Source organism: Formica exsecta, unplaced genomic scaffold, assembly GCF_003651465.1.
Source record: "Formica exsecta isolate Colony F162 unplaced genomic scaffold, ASM365146v1 scaffold392, whole genome shotgun sequence".
In the NCBI taxonomy this organism is placed as follows: domain Eukaryota; kingdom Metazoa; phylum Arthropoda; class Insecta; order Hymenoptera; family Formicidae; genus Formica; species Formica exsecta.
This window is the reverse complement of record NW_021851156.1, coordinates 13436-36838: the sequence shown is the minus strand read 5'-3', so window position 1 is coordinate 36838 and position 23403 is coordinate 13436. Positions and strand designations below refer to the sequence as shown.

The 23403-nt window shown below is 37.0% G+C and overlaps 1 protein-coding gene across 1 annotated transcript in view; it reads left to right on the top strand.

Annotated features, from left to right (window-relative positions):
- The window catches only part of LOC115239624 (intraflagellar transport protein 80 homolog), a 95834-nt gene extending 77903 nt beyond the window's left edge, over positions 1–17931 (top strand). Inside the window, exons 9-12 of the mRNA XM_029814232.1 lie at positions 390–512; positions 612–751; positions 17654–17804; positions 17872–17931. Of these exons, the coding sequence (XP_029670092.1) occupies positions 390–512; positions 612–751; positions 17654–17804; positions 17872–17931 (474 nt within the window). The remainder of the gene's footprint in view (positions 1–389; positions 513–611; positions 752–17653; positions 17805–17871) is intronic.
- Positions 17932–23403: the final 5472 nt, after the last annotated feature.

Below are 23403 nucleotides of genomic sequence, written 5' to 3'. Positions count from 1 at the left end.
ATAAAAGTATTACGGTAAGATTATCGAAAACTAAATATTTTACGAGATATTTTATCTTTTATATCAAAATATGTCAGATTAAAATATAAAATAACTCAAAAAGTACTTAATGAAAAAATACTTTATTATAGTGTTTTGGAAAGCTCTCGAGGTAAACTACAAGAATACGTAATGAGAAATAGGGGTTCCCATTTAAAAAAATAAAATTGACCTTCAAATGACCTTGAAAAGGACCTTTAATGTCAAATCCAAGGTCACTATTAGATAGCTCTTTTTGTTCCCTACAACTTTTATCCGAGTCGTTTTCCTTCAAACGTTGATCCTGAAAAGTTATGAGGGTGGAACTTTTAAAATGGGATACCCTGTATATTGTTTTACATTGTTATTAGAATGAAATATTGTGGACTTGTATGGCTGTCATGGCAACTGATAATAAAGAACTTCACGCTGCCGAAGAAGCATATGCAGCAATAGGCAGATTTGATATAGTAGATTATATCAAATACATTAAGGTAAAACAAAATAACTATTTTTATATTATACTATTCCCGTTATTTTGTTAAATTTATTGAAATAAATTTTAAATAATTAAATCGGTATAAAATTTGCAGAGTTTGCCTAATACTACAGAAAGATGTGCAGAAATGGCACTACTGGCGGGAGATTTGTTGGCAGCAGAAGGTATATTATTACAAAGTGGCCTGATTAAAGAGGCTATACACATCAACCTTGAAGTTTATAATTGGAATAGGTACGTTAAAGATTGCAAAATAAGACTAAAATATGCGATTTACAATGGAACCTCGAAATAGTAGACTGTACAAGGCTCTGGTCTACTGTGATGAAGTTAAATCACTATCGTCAAATCCAGACGAACTTTCCAGTTTGCCAAAAAAATGAGCTCGATTACGACAAAGTGCAAAGCTAGTAAAAATTGTATTTCCTAAATTTTCTCGAATATTTAAGTTATTGAACTGCAGCTTACGGCACAAAACAGCACAAACGTAGCACAATACAACACAATCAATAAAAATACGAAATGTAAAAAGTGGGGCTAACTTCACACGGTTAAATTCCGGACCGTACAGACGCGTGAAACATGCACGAACACATATTTTCAAGTATACCGGCAAAAGAAGACATAGCGTCCACAGATCTATATGCTTGGATCCTTTAGCCCCATTCGGGAATGGCCTAGCGTGTAAGAAAGGAGTGCTGTTTCCTATTTCAAAGTGTACTATTTCTAGAGATTTTATTGTATAAATATTTAAGACACAAACATTTTTGCACATAATATGTTGTGTTTTTCTTCAAATATTAAAGAATTATAATACTGTTGCGCTCGCGCGTCGACTTCGAAATTACTCGAACGCGTCTGACACAACCGACACTCGCGTACCGCGAAGTAAATAATAAACTCTTTTAAAAGAATGAAAGGAACTTTAATAACAGTTTAGAACAAAGAACACAAAGCACAGAACAGTTAGTCTCGTAAATCAGCCAATACGTCCGATCGGAATCACCACCGACGCGAGACTTTCAAAATGGCCGATATCTCTCAAGATGTCCGCCGTTGTTTAACAACAACCCTTAGCAACGTGTTTGGAGATGATCTCTTAGAGACAGGAGCAACTTCAGGATTAACTACCGCAGACGACTCGCAGAGAAGAAGTACACAGGGACGGGCGTAACAATACTATATACATAAACAGGGTGTCGTGCCATATATAAGTGCGGCCACCTTCTTTTACTTTTTATATACTAAAAGAGAATAGAATAGAATAGAATCAATATTTATTTGACGCTCCGGGATAGAATCCCCTTAAGCGCACAGCACTATATACAGTATGAAAATGTGACAAAATAAATAATAATCATTTACAAAATAAAAAGAAAGAAAGAATTAAATAATACATATCGATAAATAATATAAAGTGTGAAAGAGTGAGTAAACGAGTGTGTACAAGTGTATGTTTTAGTATGTGAGTGAGTGTGTGTGTGTGAGTGTGTGTGTGTGGGTATGAGAGAATGCGTGCAGATTGGTGTGTATGTTCAAGTATGTATACATGAGGTGACGATGCGAACAAGGCATGAGTAAGATTATAGTGCAGAAACATGTGAGAACTGAGTTCAGTTGCCGCCGCAGAGTAGGTAATCGAAAAATTTGATCTTAAATTCGTTACGCGTAGAACAAGATCGAACGTCGCTCGGTATTTCATTCCACAGCCGCGGGGCACAGCATCTGAACGATCGCCTAAAGAGTTCCGTACGACACGGAGGTAAAGCGAGCAGGTCGCTAGACGCCCTCGTATTTCGCTCAGATACGACATTACGAAACGTGAAAGTGTTGAAAAGGTCATAGGGTCGTTTCGATTGCAAGATATTGAAAGTTAGACAGCCAACAAAATACTTTCGTCTAGCGTTTGTCTTCAGCCAACCTAATTCGATGTAATATGGAGTGATATGCTCATCCCGTTCAGCCCTACAGACGAATCTGACATTCGCGTTACATGCCCGTTGGAGCTTTAGATTGAGCTCACCCGTGATATCCGTAAGAATCGTGCAGCAATAATCAATTAACGGAAAAATCAAAGTAGTGACCAGACGTGCGCGCAAAGATTGAGTAAAAAGATGCCCACATAGCTTTAGTTGATATAACGCGGCGTTAACTTTGGAAACAGTCTTGGCTACTTGCTTATCCCACGATAGTGTTTGAGATATAGTGACGCCTAGATAAACAACAGAATCCATATACGGAACGATAGTATTATCCACTGATATTCCGGGTAGATCTTCAAATTCAATATTGTTGATGTATCTCGCAGTTCCAAGAATCATGGAAGTTGTTTTGTTAGCATTCAACGTGAGCTGATTACTATCTGACCATCTCACAATGTTTTCTATATCTTCATTCACCCTGCGTATCCCACTCTGTAGGTCACAAGGTTCTGCATGCAGATAAATTAGCAGATCGTCAGCGTAAAAGTTATAGTTGCAGTGCTCCAATATCCCGCCAAAATCAGATAGGTAGAGGACAAATAGCAGAGGTCCCAGGACAGATCCCTGAGGCACACCCCTCGTAACCAACCTCATAGGAGATTTGTCGCCAGTGATAGGATCACGCACGGCCTGCCGTCTTCCGTCTAAGTAGGCACACAGCCATCTTAACGCCTCGCAGGAAAAGTTGAGCTGTCTCAGTTTGTGTATGAGAATGCGATGATTGACATTGTCAAAGGCTTTCGTGAAATCGAAGAACACTGCGATGGTTACTTTTCTTCGATCAGCCGTATGCCGTATTTCATCCATTACCCTTATTAATGCAGTCTGTGTTGAAAAGCCTCTCCTGTATGCAGTCTACTGTGGATCAAACAGATTGAAAGTCTCGAGGTGATGGGTGATCTGCTCCGCCGCAATGCGCTCGAGCGCTTTAGAAAGCAAACATAAAATTGATATTGATCTGTAATGTTGGAGATTGGTAGGGCATTTAACCTTTGGCAACGGACAGATTAGGGCGGACTTCCAAGTATCCGGATATACACAGTTGGAGATGCAGTAATTATATATGTGCGTAACAAAAGGCAGTATGCACGGCAAGGCGAGTGAAATCAGTTTCGAGATCAGCCCGTCTATCCCCACAGCTCCAGATTTGTTTCGTGCCAGCGCTCTGGCTACCATCTGAGTTTCGATGTTGTGCCAGTAGAACTTAGTGTCGTTATAAGATTGGTCACCCAGGTGGACATTATCAAGAACCTCCTCTGCTCTCGCATTATGCAAGAAGTGATCATTCAGCTCTTCAGTTGAGAAGAGGAGCTTCAAGTTCGAAGATTTATGCTTGATGAGGCCAAGATGCCGCAGTTTTTTCCAAATGTCGTTGGGATCTTTTATGTTGTAAAAGGCACTGCAATAACAATCGCGCTTGGCATTGCGCACAGCCACCTGTACGCCGTTTCTCAGGGTCCTATACGCTGAATAATTGGCAGTAGTTCTAGGCCTCCTCCATACCCTTCTCGCCCTGTCCCTCTCTCTCATCGCAGCCCTAATGTCCTCAATTAGCCAGGGCGCTGGTAGATGCCTGGGTTTGATATTCTTAAGCGGAGCATGCTTGTCATAGCATTCCAAAAGGAAGTTATTTAATATACAGATCTTGTGATTTACATCTTGAGCGCACAGAAGTGAGTTCCAATCACGCGATAAAAGATCGTTGCGGAAATCATCCACGCTGAAGGAGCGGAAATCCCTCACTCTAATAGCTCGCCTCTGGTGGCGCTCGATCCTAATATTGTATTTAATGCTGATCAGATCGTGGTTAGAAAGGAAGCATACATCCTGCTGTCCAAAAGAAACTAGCTTCTCATCATCATCAATTATGCATAAATCCAAGGTCGTGGAGGAATTAGGTAAATGATGAGTCGGCCCATACGGCACGAGAAACAAGCTAAAAGATTCCACGAATGATAAGATCTATTCAGAATCGAAGGTGGTTGAGCCCATGTCAGTGTTGAAATCACCGAAGATAATAGTGTCTATACTCGACTGACAGTTCCATAAAGATGTTGAAAAAGTCAGCGAGATAGCCGCAGTGAGGTGGCCGGTATACGACCGCCAAGAGCAACCTGGAGCCGGTGCTAAAAGATATCTCAGCTATGAGAAATTCAGGCTTTCTGCAGTATTCACCTTCCGACTGCTGTATGATCTTGACCTGTAGTGCATTTGATACGTAGAATGCAACACCGCCCCCTCCTCTTCCAGTCCTGTCGCATCTGAAAAGCTGATATCCCTGGAGCTCCACAAGATGATCAGACAACGAAGGCTTCATCCACGTCTCAGATAAGCAGATGATATGATAGTTTGATGCCAAGAAAAAAGAACGAAATTCGTCCAGGTGGGTGAATAGAGACTGGCAGTTAACATGGCACACTTGCAGGAGATCGAAGGCGGAGCTACCCATAGTTGATGAGTTTGATCCTGTCCAAAAGCTTGCGGCGTAAAATAGAACACTTATCGCCATCCAAAGCCGAATGAGAACGCTCTTCGTTCGTGTGCCATCTCCTGCAGTTACCGCAGCTGGCAGCCTCCCCTCTTCTAGTGCAGTCCCTCAATTCATGCTCATCGGCACAATGCCCACAGAGCGCAGACAACTTGCAGTCCTTTGCACAGTGATCAAAAGCCAGACATTTAAAACATTGAAGCACTGTGACCTGGTCGGAGAAACGGCACGCAGAATAGTTAATATAGATGTGCTTCTCTTTTTGCAAAAGGTTGCGAACATCAGGCGAGACCTCTATTATGTAACTCGTGGTCGAACGATCTTTTTTCGGAGGAAACCTATAGACGACCTTCACCTCCGCGCCGTCGTGGTTAGTCAGGTTTAAAGCCACTATCTCAGATTCAACCTCTGCAGTAGTCAGTCTGCATGGGACTCCGTGTTTAATTAACCTAGGGTTGAATTTGGTTTCGTGCTCCACTCTGAGTCCGGCCTTGGCCAGCTCAGACGAGGCCATCATCTTGGTCAGGTTGACAGAATGAGCCTCAATGCGCACCCCGTTTCCGCGCGCCGAAGAGATCCTCTTGACTCTAAGGTCGAAATCGGAAGGTTTTACAGCGCTTACGAGCGCATCTCTAGTATCCTTGGAATTGCAAAGTTTTTCCCATTTATCATCCATGGGTACGATTAGCAGGTTGGTTGTCCTAGGTACCTCGAGGGACGGACCGCGTGCGACGTGCACCCTGGGCCCGCCAGCCCCAACGACGGATGCGAAGGTGCGGGGGGCACAAAAAGGGCCGTCCCCCGCATCCCTCGTTCCGCGCACGCACCAGACGCGAGCACAGGAAGCGCAGAATAAAAGTCTGACAACGCCCCGGCAACAGCGTCTTTGATATCACCTAAGGATGGAGAAAACACCGGCTCATTGTTTTCGAGCATAAAGCAGATGAAAGATCGAAGAAGGCCTTCTTACATACACGGAAGGCAGATTCAATCTGTTGTTTTTTCTCAGCAGACTCCTTGCTAGACAAAAGTATTTTGGCTACCGCATCGTTGTGCATGCTAATAGAATTTCTCAAGGCATTTATCCTAGAGACGTTCATTACATTGCCCGTAGACCTTTCCACCATACCTGACAGATTAGAACTAGAATGCCGTTTTGTAAGAGTACGCTTAGGTGCGACAGAGCAAGCATGTTGTCATCCTTGTCCTGGCTTGACATTTCAGCCTGTTTGTTTTGATGCCTATACCGCCGGCCCGTCTCAGCGCCACGCAACTCACCGCCGACCGTCGGTTGTATCTCGAACGAGAGTTTAGATCTAAAATCAATCCGAAAGAATAGCCACGATTGATTGCACTGTCTAAGTAGCCACACGAAAGGTGCGAAAGAAGCAAGCAAAAACAGCTCTGATTGACCTGCACCAGAAAGTAAAAGCCCCGAGGGGCAAAAAGCGGCAGAAAAAGTATCTAACATGCAGAGCGATATAAAACACGTCTGTCAATACTCACCGCGCCAGAGAGAGAGAGAGAGAGAGAGAGAGAGAAAGAGAGAGAGAGAGAGAGAGAGAGAGAAAGGGAGAGACACTATAATAAATATACATACGTGTATATTAAATTATATGGCTCAAATTAAAAAGACCCCGCATGTTTCCTATGGAAAAATGACCCCGGTCAAATTGCTCCGTTCTGAAACATGTTGTAGTTTTTATAATTCTGAACAAATTTTTCCTGTGTCACAACTACGTAAAATCAAAGGATAGAGAAATATGGAGCTCTGAAATCATAGAATCTGAGTGTATGCCATATCTCTTTCAGATAACCTGATGTCTTTTTTTATGTGTAATGGGTACATATGCACATGTATTCGTGAATGTTGTGTGCGTGTGCGTGCGAGCGTGTGTGCGTGCGTGCGAGTGTGTGTACGCTATTTTATTATTTTGCTAAAGATTTTATCAGAACTATGCAGCTTTGGGCAGAGTAAGGAGCAAATGAAGGACTCGAGCGCTCTACTCAATGCCATATACGTTATTATCGTACTCTTGGGTCCCGGCGCACAATCTACTCTCTGTAAATGAAATAGTTCTTTATTTTTTTTCGTAGGAGATAATGGCCCTACTTCCACGTCTGAAGGACTTCCTTCTTCTTCCATTGTAGAAAAAATCATTTTAAAACTTTCGCAAAACGTACCGTTGTACGTGACGACTAACTCTCGAATGTTCGAAGTAACGCGTTAAAATTTATGCGCGCGGGTCCCTTCTGCCGGCTCTAGCCGGATCTGGCCTGCGAGACCCGTTTATCGGCGTGGAGGGGGCAAAATGGGCGTTCGGTCGGGCGGGATCTGATTGAACCAGACGAAAAGCCTGGTCATTCTCTCCGTGAACGCAGTATAGACTGCTAACCAGTGGCGTAAACTAGGTGGCCCACAGAAGGCTCGGTTCCCCTTTGGGAAACATACGGCCCCTCTTTAGGCTTGATTTAGAGTATTCAACTTAAAGCATAAAATTGTATCAGAAAAAGTTAGGGCATGACAAAATAATATTTACTTTAAAAATCATACTTTTTACATTACAAAAATAAACGCAATAATTTATGGTGATGACCGGATTATTAAAATGTATAAAATCGCAATTTTATATATTTTTTTGAGACGATACCATCGGTAATTCTTATAAAATAATATTTCTCCGATTTTCAACAGTTTAAAACCCCATAAAAATTCATTAAAATCTATAGAAAATACCTGGGTCTACATCAATTTCGCTTTTTAAACTAAAATATTGTTGTGTGCGCCTTTCATGTTTCGTCTCTGCGTGTCATATGTGGCGGTTATTTTTGAATTTGCTGTACCCGTTTCTAGAAGATCATCCCCTAACACGTTGCTAAAGGGATTGTTAAAAAACAACGGCCGACATCTTGTTTTGAGGAGCCGCCATCTTAGAGTCTGGCGATGGATGTCATTCCATGCGGACATATTGCAAAATGTTGCGTCCGCGGATCGTTATCGATATTTCACGAACGCGACACAACCGGCACTCGCGTACCACGACGTAATAAAGGACACTCTTTTAAAGAAGAACAAAAGGAACTTTAATAACAACACAGAATTCAACAAGACACAGAATACAGATTAGATAATAATCGCCGTAATCATAAATACGTCCGCACGGAATGACATCCGTCATCAGATTCTCAGATGGCGGCTCTTCTTACAAGATGTCCGCCGTTGTTTAACAACAACAACTCCGTGACAACGAGATGTTCCTCAATTCTAAAGCCGACTCGATAAATGATTGCGAAACCACAGGGACGTAACAATATTATCTGTTGTAAAACAGTTTCGAGATCCTTAAAATGCGCTCAAATTTAAGAAAACGTGGCCATTTTTTAAAATTTCTCCGGGGAAGAAATCCCCGGACTTCTCTTTCTAGGCATGGTGCAATTCGCGCATGCCGGGCAAGATCCTCTTCTCTTAATAATTGGCTCCCCTGTGAAAAGAGCGACGTTACGCCCCTACCGCTAACATTGCAGGACAGCCATTTACAATTGAACAGAATATATAGGTTAGATTAATATAAATTCTGTGTCGTATTTCAATTTGTCGGTAGTTATTAAAATATAAGCTATTTTTAAGTATTGATTAATAGCTATAGAAATATTGATACATATTCTGGATTGATATTTAGCCTATTAATGCAATAATTATATTCTGCCCAATTGTAAATGGCTATCCTGGTTTCACTTTTAATATTCCTATTAACGGTCTAGTAATATAATACATAGAAATCTGTAGATTGACGTACGTAGGTTGTTTGAAAACTTTTGAGCCTCAACATGTAGATGTCGTTACTCGTCAAAACTATTTTAGTACTACAATTGTACATGCTTCGAAAGATACCTCTGAAAATTTCAGCCATTTTGGACGCTCAGTTATTGTTTGACAGTCGTTTGTGTCAGTCGATGTCAGTGTTTTTGTAAAAATGGAAAAAATCGAATTTCGTGCCGTGATTAAATTCTTGCATTTAAAAGGCAATACGCCTGCGCAAATTAAAGCCGAGTTGGACGCTATTTACGGGGACTTTGCTTCATCATTTGCCATCGTGAAAAGATGGGCAGCTAAATTTAAACGTGGTCGTACCAGCTTGGTTGATGATGAACGTTCCGGGCGGCCAACTGCGACTACCACCGATAACATCGAAAAAGTTCACCAAATGATACTGGATGACCGTCGAATCAAGATTAGAGAGATAGCAGAGGCTGTGGGCATATCGAAGGAAAGCGTTTGTCATATATTACATGAAGAATTAAGCATGAGAAAGCTGACTGCGCATTGGGTGCCGCGTTTGCTCACTTTGGACCGTCTCACACTTCGATGGTCGCCATGGCCAAAATTCACGAATTGCGGTTCGAATTGATTGATTACCCACCGTATTCATCAAATTTGGCTCCCAGCGATTTTTTTCTATTTCCTAAGTTCAAAGTTTGGCTCGGAGGTCAAACATTTTCATCGAACGAGGAGATCATCACGTCCGTAAAAGCCTATTTTGCAGAGCAAGATGCCAACTACTATTTGGACGAGTTAAAGAGATTGGAGCATCGCTGGAAAAAGTGTATCGACTTAAAAGGAGACTATGTTGAAAAATAAAACTGAATTTAATCGAAAAAATACTTGTTTCTATGTTAGGCTCAAAACTTTTCAGTCTACCCTCGTATGTCATATTAAGTCTGTTCCTTATAGCTGAACTGGCCGCATTAGCTCAGCCATAAAAAACAGACCTATTATCACTTGATCATAATGCAGAAGTTGGAAGTTAAATTAATTTTTTTGGAGATGGAAGTGCAGAGGGAGGAGCGCATGCCCTTCCCTGCCCATGTATTTAAATATTTAAATATACAACTAATATAAAATTCATGTTTGGATAAGTTCAGATTATCGTATTTAGTACTTGTTTTTATCGCGCAATTTAATTGTTAATAACTTTTTAATAAACAACGAGCAACAGCTAAAAATTCTTACAAGGGGAGGGCGCGACGTGGTACCAATCGATTTCAACTAAACTCGTTGTAGCGATAGAGGTCTTCATGTGATGTAGTATTGGGTAAAGAGATAAGATGCGCTTCCCAAGCATTCGCGAGAAAATCGAAATTAAAAAATTCCGAGAGCTTTATGAGTAAATGGAATAGAGCGTTTAATCGAAGAGTTCGTGGCGCAGCGGTAACGTACCAGACTCATAACGTCGACATTGTGGTTCGAGTCCCGACGAGTAAACTTTTTTTTTCAAGATTTTTTATCGTAGAATGCAATTATTACACAAAAAAATGTATATCACATAGATTAATACGTTTTGTCTATTTATTGTATATTACAAAGATGCATTTTCCCGTTTGCGTCCCCTGCCTACAAAATTCGTTTGTCGAATAGCTGTACGGTAGAAGTAAATAAATGTAATAATTGATTGTGTTTTTAAACAGCGATAATTGCGGAAAGGCTTGCTATACACAATTGCTATACACAAATAAATGTAAAACATATTTTATTCATTGGTGAAAGTAAATGGAATAGTACATATTGCAGGATGATATTTATCGTAGAAACAAGAGAAGCAATAATTCACATGACATCTTGAGCATCGTATAAAAGCTGTGTTTTTACAGTCGCATGGTTTTTTAGAATATCAAGCGGAAAACATACTTCATTAACATTCATAAATACTTCTCTCTCATCTGCCAGTTTTGACGCAAACCATGCATATCGTAACATATTTTCAAATATCGGAGCGGACAAGTGGTGATGCGCGATTGCATGAATTTTGATACAATCTTCACGAGATGCTATTGCGCGTTTTTGCTCTATTAAAAATGAACAATTCTGCAGACGCTTGATCAAATTTTTCACCTGTTTATAAAAATATACATCACATGGTTGGCATAATGGTGTGCACTTTGGAGGAATGACTTTAATAGTACATGTTCCTACACCGTCATCGTTCAGAAAAATTTCGTCATACAATGCAGGATTTGTTTGCCCGCCCAACGAATCTATTAATAGGAAAAATTTCTCCTGTCTTACGTACGGTGCTAACGCTTCTTTTAACAATTGTGTATAGAGATATATTGTGAGTTTTCCGGACTTCGAGGATGTCACTACGACATTTGTATATATTTTGACAAATTCGTCAACAGCTTTTTTTACTTTGGGACCGAACATACCTGTCGCTTCTTGCAAAACATATAATACATACGGCAATAATTTCCCGGACATCGTAATCACATATTGTGCTGTGTACGAATGACTGATTTTATTAGCATTTTGCCGTACAAAAACTGCTTTTACCCCTTGCATAGACAGAGTTCTATCGTATGTCGATTGATACTGATATCCTGCAACATACAATCATATTGATTATCTACAATTGTAAATATATTACCGATTAGAAAGTAAAGTTACAATGTATTTTATGTCATCTTGTACAGAAATTATTATTTACCTGTTTGATATGTGTTAATGATAAAATCCTTATGGAAATTGGGAATTAGTACCATCGTTTGTTTCCAGAAGATATCTGCTGCAGCCAATATCTCGTCTATCGTGGCAGTTTCTTTTGAGCTTACATATTTCGTGATTTTTCGTTGTCTGATTTTGTGCTGCTTTTTAAATTTTTTTACCCACGTATCAGATGCATTAAAAGGAAAGTCATCGAACTGACTTGCAGCGCTCAGCGCCCATTCTTGTAAAATCCTGGTTGTAACTTGCTGGTAATTGGCTCTGGCTTACACAAAGCAGTCATACGTCCAGGAGTCAATGACAGCGTATTTGTCCACAGTCGTTCCTCCATGTTTGATATCGTCTTCCCACCGATACAAATGCTTCATGGTTTTTAAATGTGAACATCCTTTTTTCTGCAGATTTTTGAAACTCCAATTTGGGTGCTCCTTGGCCATGTTGACGTCCTTGACTTTGTATTCCAGGGGAATGTATTCCGTTAATTTTTTTTTCTTTTTCTGGTAGTATATATTGGTCGGAATCATCTTGTATCTCGGAATCGTCTTGTACCTCGTGAAACAGACATTCCTCGTATGGTTCTTGCATAATTAATTCTTCTGTTTCCACAAATATCTTGTTGTTTAATATTTCAACGGTGGATTTATACAGATTTTCGCCAATTTGTATTGCCTCGTGGGAAATTGTTCCAGATGATTCCCGTGCCACGAGGTCATTTTCGAGGAGTAATTGTTCCATATATAAAATTGCATTTTTTAGCCGTAATTTCGACTCATCACTGTGAAGTGAATTAGTATCACATTCACGTTCCGATGTCTGCGAAGAACCAGGTACACCTTCCATTTTACAAATAATATTAACTATTACACTGCACGTTTCCACACACGTTCTTCCACTGTCAACTTTTACTGTTGGCCGAATACACCACATCTTCTCCGTAATTTTGTAATGAAACTTCCCCTTCTTTTCTCACTCTTCGTTCTTTACAATTAGTCTGATAACTCTTCTTTCTCTCTGCTTCGAGAAACAACGACAAACGTTATAAGGAGACGTGATAGGCTGATATTACATTCATTCAGCCTTTTATTTATAATGTTCAATTTAGAATTTTTGGCCATTAATGAATATAATTGCCTTATGATTTCATATGCCTTTTGAATTGATTTGCTTATGTGTGTTTTATACGTTAATCTACTGTCTAAATGCATGCCAAGATATTTCACTGAGTTTTTTATTTGTATTGGTTGTTTGTACAATGTGATCGGTGTGAAAATTCTTGTGCATTTGTATTTTCTTGTAAATATTATTGCTTCTGTTTTATCAGCATTGAGAGATATTTTCCATAATTTGTAATAATGTTCGAGTATGTTTATATGTATTTGTATTTGTTTTGCTGCTACTATTGCACTAAAAGAGTGCGCATATATTGCCGTATCGTCGGCGAACATTGCTAACTTGATCTTAGGAAACTCTGACAAATCGTTTAAGAATATGTTAAATAGTAACGGGTCAAGGACTGAGCCTTGCGGTACAACTGCCCTAATTTTTTTCGTTCTGGATTTGTTATTTTTATTGTTACTCGAAATTTTCTGTTGTTTATATATGAATGTATTAGCTTGATCATATGAAATGGGTATTTTTGTTCCAACATTTTATATAACAAGCCGTCCATCCAAACTTTATCAAAAGCTTTTTTCGATATCTAAGAGTAACAGTACCGTTACATTATCTTTGTTATAATTTGCTCGTATATCATTTACCATTCTCACGATTTGCTGAACTGTGTTTCGTTTTTTCCTAAAGCCAAATTGATGTTCTTTTGTAAGTTTATTGATTTCGGCATGCTTTTGTAACCTATTAAGTATTATTTTTTCTGCTACTTTGCTTAATGTGGCTAAAAGGCTTATCGGTCTATAACTGATCGGTGACATTTTATTTTTACCTGGCTTATGTATAGGTATGATATATGCCTTTACCATTTTTGTGGAAAATAGGCCAATTTAAAGATTGCGTTTATAATATATGTTAACTGAACAATTGCCTTTCTCGACAGGTTTTTTAAAATTACATTTTGTATTTTGTCCGGACCAGGAGCTTTATGTACATTTAAATATTTGATTTGTTCCCATATCTCTCTAGGAGATGTTAAACATTTAAACCATTGATTGTCATCATGATTATCTGTGTTCTCATTTAGGTAAGTATTTATTTTTTCTACTATTATGTCTTGATTACTGTCATTGTCTGTCCCGTGTGTATGTATCTGTTCGTAGTGTTCTGCTAGCATGTTAGCTTTTTGTACGTCTGTTATTGCCGTTATATTGTTATTAGTTAAGGTAGATATGGGTTCATAAGCTTTCTTTAATGTTTTTGTCATTTTCTAGATGGAATTATTTTTCGCGCTTAATTTTTGTAATTTGTAATTCCAAATTTCATTTCTATGTTTTATTATATCATCTCTGATTTTACGTGATAATTTATTAAGTAAGATTCTGTAATTATTTATGCTTGTTCTTTGCCATCTTTTCCTGATTTTATTTTTACTTTTTATTTGAGTTAAAATAGCATCCGTTGTTCAGTTGTGTGGGGTTTGTTCTTGTAATTATTTTTGTTGTTAATTGCTGCGCTTTTTGTATAATTTCCGTCAGTTTAGTTACTTCAGTATCTAGCTCCGTATGTTCATTTATTTCATTGTTAATGTTTATGTGTTTATCTAGAATAGATCTGAATTTGGACTAATCAGTATTTTTAAAATCATATATTTTATACCTCATGTCTGTCAAATTTTGTTTTAAGAGAGTGAAGCATATTGGGTTGTGATCCGAATCCAGTTCATGGAGTGCATTTATATCAGTATAATTGTTAACTTGCTTGTTTATAACTATATCTATTGTGGTGGGGGTACCACCATTATTTGGTATATGCGTAGGTTCATTTGGATACATAATTGTTACATTGTTTTGCTATATGTAATTATTTAGTGTGATACCGTTTCTATTATTTCTATGACACCTCCATTTTTTGTTCCTGGCATTCAGATCACCAACCAACAATACCTTGTTAGCCACGCTAAACAATACATTTAGGTCCCTATTTGAAATTTTATTTAATGGTCTATTGTACGCGGCTATAATGTGAATGTTATTCTCCAGTGTAATACATATATTTTCTATCGCGACCTCCGATTTCGGTTTAATTTCCTGATACGGTATATCTTTTCTTACTAAAACAGCTACTCCTCCTGCTCTATTCTGTCTCTCTTTCCTAATACAATTATAGCCCTTGATTTTTAATCTATCGTTTTCATTTAATTTAGTTTCGTTAATTAACATGATTCCTATATTCAGTCTACACAAGAATTCTATTAAGCCTGCGATCCTATCACGGATGCCATTTGCATTCCAACTACAAATTGTGATTTTATCCATGTTTTTGTTCTAACTCTACGGTAACATTAAAATACTTCGAACTTTTCTACGTGCGATCTACACTGTGAAAGTTTGTTATTTAAATTTCTAATGTCGTTAAGCATTTCTTTTACATTTATAAGGCTATTTAATTTTTCAAATTCGCTTGTTAATGATATAAAGTCTGTATGTGTTTGATCACTCGTGCCGTCTGTTACATGTGTTGTTGTTGTTTGTTTTAATCTTGTCCTATGTGCTTGAACCCATGGATTGTCTGCTTCCATCTTTTTGAGTGGCATGTCACTTCTGAGTCTGGGGAACTTGGTTTCATCCGTGATGTCAACAGTAATGTTTTCTTTTAGTTGATGTTTATTTGTCCTTGTCACCTTTGAAATCCAGTTTAATTTTTCAATGTATTTTTCGCAGATAATAGCATTTGCTGGATGGTCCTTGCACATCTCGCTGGAATGGTTGTTGGTTTTTTGCATTCCCTTGTTAAATAATTTTCTGCACACTTTAGGCATTTGGGTGTTACATGACAGTTTGATGTTGCATGTCCCCACTCCTGGCATCTATGACATTGCGTGATGCGCTTTTTATTGAGATACCTCTCCCATGTTATTTTAGTATGATTTAAGTACTTTACCTTGTGTGCTAATATTCTTATATTAATGCTACCGAGGATTGTAACCATATATAATGGATTATGCGTACCTCTCATTTCATTACAATTATTTACTTGGATGTCAAATTCTTTCAGTTCGTTCTTGATATCCTGAATAGCTATGTTTTTAGGAAGTCCTCTTATTACGAACGCCTTGGTTTTCCTGTCCTTTGGTGTGAACGTATGGTACTGAGCTCCATCTGATTCCAAGATCGCAATTAGTTTCTTGTAATCTTCTTGTATTTCTGTGTGTACAACTGTACGATTTGTTTGATATTTTATAAAGAATTTGTTGCTGATTATATCTTTGACCTTAGCAATTAGATCCCCGTATGATTTCACTTCTCCGTATATTATTATTGGCGGAGGTTTTCGTTTTCCGATCGGGTTTTTCGAGGCTCTTGATTTACCTGAGCTATTATTTATTGCATGATTATCCTGTTCATTATTGTTATCGTCCCAGTCCATGTCTGTGTCTTCTGAGTCGCTTAATAGATCAAAACTATTTTTCGTGTCTATTGAATATGCTTTATTTTGTCTTGTCATTTTTGCTTTGGATGTTCCTGCTTCTTGACTGTCTATTGCTTTCCTTTTGTAACTTTTGATTTTTTTAGTATCAAACAAATCGTTAAAATTAGCTTGCATATGAAGTAACTTGCCTTCATTCTCTTGTACTGAATTCTCAGTCACTGCCACGCTGGAGGACGATTTGAGGTTAACGTCAACTTCTTGAATCTTACTCCCTTTAGGTCCATATGCGATGTTTTTCTTTACTTCCTCGATGTTATTTAACTTTTATTCACCGTTTAGTATTCTTATAGATAATTAGTTGATGTTATTTAAACAATCTGATAATTTTACTAGAGGATCGCTCCTTACTACGTGCTGCTCGTTCGATAGCTCGAACGAGACTACGAGTCTAGTACGTTGCCGCTGCGCCACGAGCTCTTCGATTAAACGCTCTATTCCATTTACTCATAAGGCTCTCGGAATTTTTTAATTTCGATTTTCTCGCGAACGCTTGAGAAGCGCATCTTATCTCTTTACCCAATACTACATTACATGAAAACCTATCGCTACAACGAGTTTAGTTGAAATCGATTGATACCATGTCGCGCCTTCCCCTTGTTAGATATTACTCAGAGTCATGACCTTGACAACATATGTACAGGTCATTGGAGATCTCCTAATATAATGTTTACCAATTGTTTTAATTAATAAAAATATATTAAGAAAAATATTTAGAAACTTTTATCTTTTTGTGTTTTATGTATTATACATACGTACTGTGACCGCTGTTATTTTGTAAGACTCCGGAAAAACGATCGAAGGGCCGTTCTTTATGGTCCGCGGCACATCTTCGGCGCGACTTCTCAGTTATCAATTACCAAGTATCACCAAAAATCGTAATTACCAAACAATTCAGGCGCCAGGTGTGATAGACCGCACCATATAAAAATGCCTTATTTCACGAAGAATTACGGAATCGAAAATTAATCGCGACAACAGAATACTCGACTACTCAGTACACACGAAATGGTAAAAGGCGTGGTTTGTACGGACGGGAGAAAGGTCGAGAATCGAGAACGACAATAGGGTAGCTGAAATAATAAGCGCGATAAAATTGAGTAACAGTAACAAACGTATATTAAAAAGAAGACTGAATGATAGAATAGATTCATGGTTTAAAATTTTGCCGGTTGCGTTGGATGCCGGCAGTTAATTATAAGCGTATCGGCGTGGCCGGGGAGACCGAGCATAAGGATATCGGATGACACGTTAAAAGAGCGATCCAAAGCTTGAATGTTTCAGCTGCGAAGATGTCCCGTCGACATGTTTAATTTGTATTTGTTACGGTCTATTTCTTTTAGTTTAAAAGATAAAAGGAAGTGGCTACTTTTGGTGGGATATCCTGTATATATGTGTGTGCATATGTACATATATAGCAACAATTTAAATAAGAATAAAATATTTAACGTGTTTTATAATAAGTTTTGTATTATGCTTATTACATGTATAGTAATAATGTGTATATTTTTAACTTATTTTTATATTTAATAAGAAATTAATTAATAATAATCGTTTACGTTTTTAATTAGGGCTTTGGAATTAGCAATAAGACATAAAAGGCAACTTGAAGAGGTTCTAAATGCGAGAGCAAAATATTTACACACTATTAACAAAAATGAAACAAACCAAAGTTTTCTTACACATATAGAAAATATTTCGACACCACAATTGGCGAATAAAGTAAGTAATTTCAAGTAAAAAATTTATTACAATGCTTTTATGTTATTAAAGAATATCTTTATTTCAGGAAAGCAATGAAAAGAAAATTTATGTCAAAAATGATGTTGAACAAATCGATGTTAAATAAATTACACCATCAAATCACAAAATGTAATCTTAAGAATATAATTATACAAAAATGATTATTTTACAATATTATTTGTAGACAACATTGATCATGTACAAAATATTCTGTATCTTAATCAATGCAGAAATTTTATTACAATATATTCCAGGAATTATTTTAACTTAAAAAAGTTTTACCCCAGCTATACATATCAGGTCTACCGGAAAGTTCTGTCCGTTTTTGGAATAAAACAAAATACAAATTTTTATTACCGTCAATAAACTTTATTAAATAATGTAATTGCCATTATTATTAATGATTTCTTGCCAGCGTGAGGGCAATTTGTATTCAAACATGTGCTTACGTGTCGAGACTGTCGAGACTTGTTGTAATAGAAACGGACAGAACTTTCCGGTAGACCTAATATAATTGACAGTGTCGTAACCCGACCAATTTCTCAATATTTAAATAGAAAGCATTAAAGTAAAGCAGAAAAGATTGAGAAAAGCAAAACATTAAATATAGCTCAAGGAAAAGCAATTAGGAAAGAATAAGTTAATAAAAATATTAGTAGAATAAAGCAAGAGACTAAGAAAGAAGAAATCACGGCTAAGTTCTTGGAAACGGAGTAAACAGCTGAGACAGACTGAAAAGCGGAGCACGAGACGTGGTCTAGCTAAGGTCACCATACTTCTCCCAGCCTAATTAATTAATATATAGGAGAAGTAGGGTAAAACCGGGTAGGCGGGTCAAACCGGGTACCTCTGTTTCTTCGTGATAAATGTTACTATCTTTGGCTAACTCGTGTTATTAGTTGTAGATTGATGCCATCATTATTTTGAAATAAATTGTGCCCACATGTATACGATGTTTCTTTTTTAAGAGAAGTTTAAAATTTTCGGGCTAGAAGAGATCGATATCGGGGCAATAATCGAGTCGTTATGGACTTTTTCTAGACAGAGCATGTTTCGGTAAATGCAGCATTGCATTCTGTACATATTAAAGAATATATTGCATTAGTTTTGATCGTCACTTTGTACGCCGGAATATACAGCCGCCATGTTTATTATTTTCTTCGTGTTAGGGCAAAACCGGGTACCTACATACTTCATGTAATAAAAAGAGGAAAAACTGTTATTCTGACTTTATCTCCTTACAAAAAGCAGTTGGAAACGAAAATTATCACTCAGAAAAAGAAACCACTAAAAAAGAAACTTTTTGAGACCCCAAATATTAAAAAATTAAATAAGAAAGTCCTACATCAATGTAGAATAAGAGGATATCTTTATTTGTGATTTTTGTCAATAGAATATGTTCGGGAGTCGACCTCGACGAAATCGTCCAAAAACTGAGAAACTGGAGGAACGGGTTTAAAGAATAAATTCATCATGATCGTAATTTTAATGAAACGTTTATTGTCATATACTAGGAGCGAGCGACGAAACATATTCCGCGACTTCTTTCGGAAATCTTCGAATATGTTCTTCTAATTACTGTCTTTTCCGTGTTTCGGAAATCTTGAAAAACTTCTTGCTAGAACCTCTCGCGAAGTAGGAAATCTTGAACGCGGACGCCGGAGATCTTGCGCGCGAGGCAGAAGATATTTGCGATACGGTTAACTATCATCGACTCTCGAACTCCCCACTTTCATACATTAACAATATCTTAACAATAAAGAATTAACTAACAAAATTTAAGAAACGGAAGAACTGATCGCCGCGAAAATTTGAAAGGCGATCGTAAGCGAGACACTTCGTTAAACTTGAGACGAGTACGATTATGGCGAACACGACACGAACGAGAATAACGACATGAGAATAAAAGAGGTCAACGAATTTCGACCGGCTCGAATCGTCAACGAATCGTAGGCAGACTAACTTGGTCGACTGCGGAAACTCACGCTTCAACGATGACAACAATAAAAATTTTTCGACACAGATCGTTCGAGAACCGGGTTGTTTGTCAAAGTTTTTCAACTTGAAGGACAGCGCACGAACACGCACCGACCGGCTGAACGCAACGTTATTGACGAAAACTGTTCGAATCTCGAACAGAATACATTTTTTTGTTGTATTTTGATTAAAATAAGTCTAGACTTTGTAATTGCACGGTTTTACATGTTTTCAAATGGGTACCCGGTTTTACCCTACCGATAGGACAAAACCGGGTATTTTGACTTCTTTAAAAAATCTTGTTATCCTTGGTAACCAAATATTTTTTTTTCAGCAACTAGTCTCATTTTCTCATAGTTTAAGGTTCACTAAAGATCACTAACAGTCAGCAGAATTTTTTTTACTTCGATTTTTTGTAGGAAGATAAATCCAAAAAAGTATCCGGTTGTACCCTACTTTCCCCTATATACAGGGTGTAACAGAGCGCCCGTATCAGGAGTTTTTTGAGGAAACAACGCATTTTCGTGAAAAATATTTCATGCAAAAGTTGTAGAGCTCTAAGTGGCGTATTATAAAATATTTAATTTTCGATAATCTTACCATAATACTTTTATGTACAGAATAATGAGACAAATCAATTTAGTTCAAAAAAAAACAAATAATTGTTTAAAAAAATACATTGTAAATAATTTTCTTAAAAACAATTATTTTTTTATACTAAACTCTATGCATGTACTTTGGTATATTTCAAACTTTTTTTGTTAATAGCTTTTTAATAAGCAACGAGCGACGATTAAATTAGAAGAAAAAGTTACTCAGAATTATGTCCTTGACAACATATATCAAGGTCATTGAAATCGGTGAGGTCGCCCTTAATCTTAAGTTTTACCCCTTTTTCTTTTAGGAAGTGTGTAAATCTTAGATTCCATCTTATTGGCGCTTGCTTAAGATCGTATAATGATGGTATAATTTTAGTTTGAATACTTTATTCTTGCAATTATATCCTTCTAAAGGATACAAATATACTTCATCCTGTAATTCACCGTATAAGAAAGCAGTTTTTACATCAAATGTCATTATTTGATATTTATTCAATGTTGCTATAGCAAACAAGCTTCTTATTGTTGTTGTTCCTATCACCGGACTAAAAATATCTTGTTGATCTATTCCGCGTTGTTCATATCCCTTTACTACAAGTCTTGCCTTTTATCTTCTATCATATTTTATCCTGAAAATCCACTTATTATGTAATGGTTTTTCTCCTTTCAATTTCGTAATGTCAATTATTTCCCAAGTATTATTTTTTTTCAGTGATTTCTTTTCTTCATTTATTGCTTGAATCCAATTTTCTTTGTCAGAACTGGTGACAGCTTCTTTGTACGTTAAATATGTATAATAAGTGTATCTATCTGGTTTATTACGTATTCTTTTCGATCTTCTTAATTTTTGTTCTAAATTTTCATTGACTATATTTTCTTCTTCGGCATCTTCAAATTCATCTTCATCTTCTCTTGCGGGAGCTTGATCCTCTTCTTCTTCGACTTCATCCTCTTGGAATAGATTTATTGTACCTCTTTTGACAGGTTCTTGAATTTCTTGAAATATAATTTCTTTAAATTTTACATCTCTTGCTATTTTAATTTTTCGTTTTTCTTTATTCCAGAGTCTATACCCTGTAGGTGCATACTCTATAAAAATATAGCTTTTATTTCTTTCGTTCAATTTTTTTAATGGTTTTAAGATTTTTGCGTCACATCCAAAGATTTGTAGATATTTTAAATTTGGCTTTTTATCTTCCCACATCTCATAAGATGTGGTTTTTAATGTATTTGTAGGAGATCTATTCGTCAAATATACTGCTGTATATAGAGCTTCTCCCTATATTTTCTTTTTTAGTTTTGACTCAAATAATAGAGCTCTAATCTTGCTCATTAAAGTTCGATTTATTCTCTCCGCTTTTCCATTGAATTGGGGTGTATATGGTACAGTTCTATCGAGTTCTATATCTTTGTTTTCGTACCAGGTTATTACCCTCTCATTTATGTATTCTCTTCCATTGTCGCATCTCAATTTTGATACTTGTATATTCCATCTTACTCTTTCTATGTATTCTTTAATTTTATTTGATATCTCTTCTATACTTTTTACTAGAAAAGCCATCGTAAAATGAGTGAAATCATCCAAGAAGGTGATGAAGTATCTATTTCCATCCCATGTAGGAGGATTTATTGGGCCATATATATCATTGTGTATAATTTGCAGAGGTCTCTTGGCTTTTATTCTTGATTTTTCAAACTTGGTCCTTGTTTGCTTCGCTTTTTGGCAAATTTCACACACCTTTTCTAATTCGGTCAGATTTTTGGAAGTTAGATTTATTCCATTGCTGATCTGAAGAAGAATTTTCATATTTTCGTTGCTAATATGACCGAGTTTCCTGTGCCAGCTTGTTGCAGTATTACTTGATTCATCAGTTAGGTACGATTCGCTTTGTTTGATTGATTTAAATTTTACCTGAAACAAACCATTTTGCATTTTTTGCCCTTTTATTATTATTTTATTATTATATTTTATTAATACTTCATCCTTCATGAATAAGATTTCTCCTCCACTTTCTGTAATCGCATGAACCGATAGAAGATTCGTACTTAATTCTGGTACATACAACACTTCTTTTAGTTTACAGTTTTCAAACTCGATCGATTCTGATCCATTTGATGTCATCGATTCATGTTTTTTGGCTACTTCGCTCCGATTGTTTCTCTGTAAAATTCTTCACATGGTTTTGTCTGTTGGTCATGTTTGAAATAGTCCCTTAGTCCACAATCCATACATCTTCCATTTTCGATGCGTTTGCTAAAAATGCCACTTTGTCTGTCTTGTCCTCTTTATTGCTTTTCTTTTTTCTGAAAAAACAATCTTTGTCTTCATGATTATTTTTTTTACAAATGTTACATGTTTTTCCGCTTTTAGTCTGTTTTACACTGCATGTCTTTGCCATGTGTCCTGTTTTGTTGCACTTAAAACATCGTATCTCTTTGTCAAAGGTTTTTGATCTTAATCTGCAATTCTTTGCTAAATGTCCTAATTTATTATATTTGTGGCATTTTTTATTTATTACATTAAATGCCATTGCTTTCTCATCGGATTGTCTTCTTGAAGTTCTCATTTCCTCAGCTATTAGTCGTGCGGTTAAATTATCCAACGTCTTTTCGTTTCTATTTGCTGATTCCCATGCACTTGCGAAGTGTCTATATTCTTCTGGCAAAGTCGCAAATATCATTGAAATAATCATTTCATCTTCTATTCTAGTATCGAGAGCAGTTAATCTAGTAGCAATGTTCTATAATTTACTTACATAGGCTGCTATGTCTGTGTTTTTACCGTAACTCAAATCATAGAACGTTTGGAGAAGGTTGCATTTTTGTTGCTCATTGTCTCTTTCATAAATTGCGTTGATCTTCGTCCACATCTCATGAGCAGTATTGCAATTCAGTAGATGCATTAAAGGTTTCTTGTTGACTGTTGCTACTATTATTTTTTTGGAAATTATTTAGTATAGGGGAGCCAACTCCGATAATCTTGATCTTGACATATGTTGTCA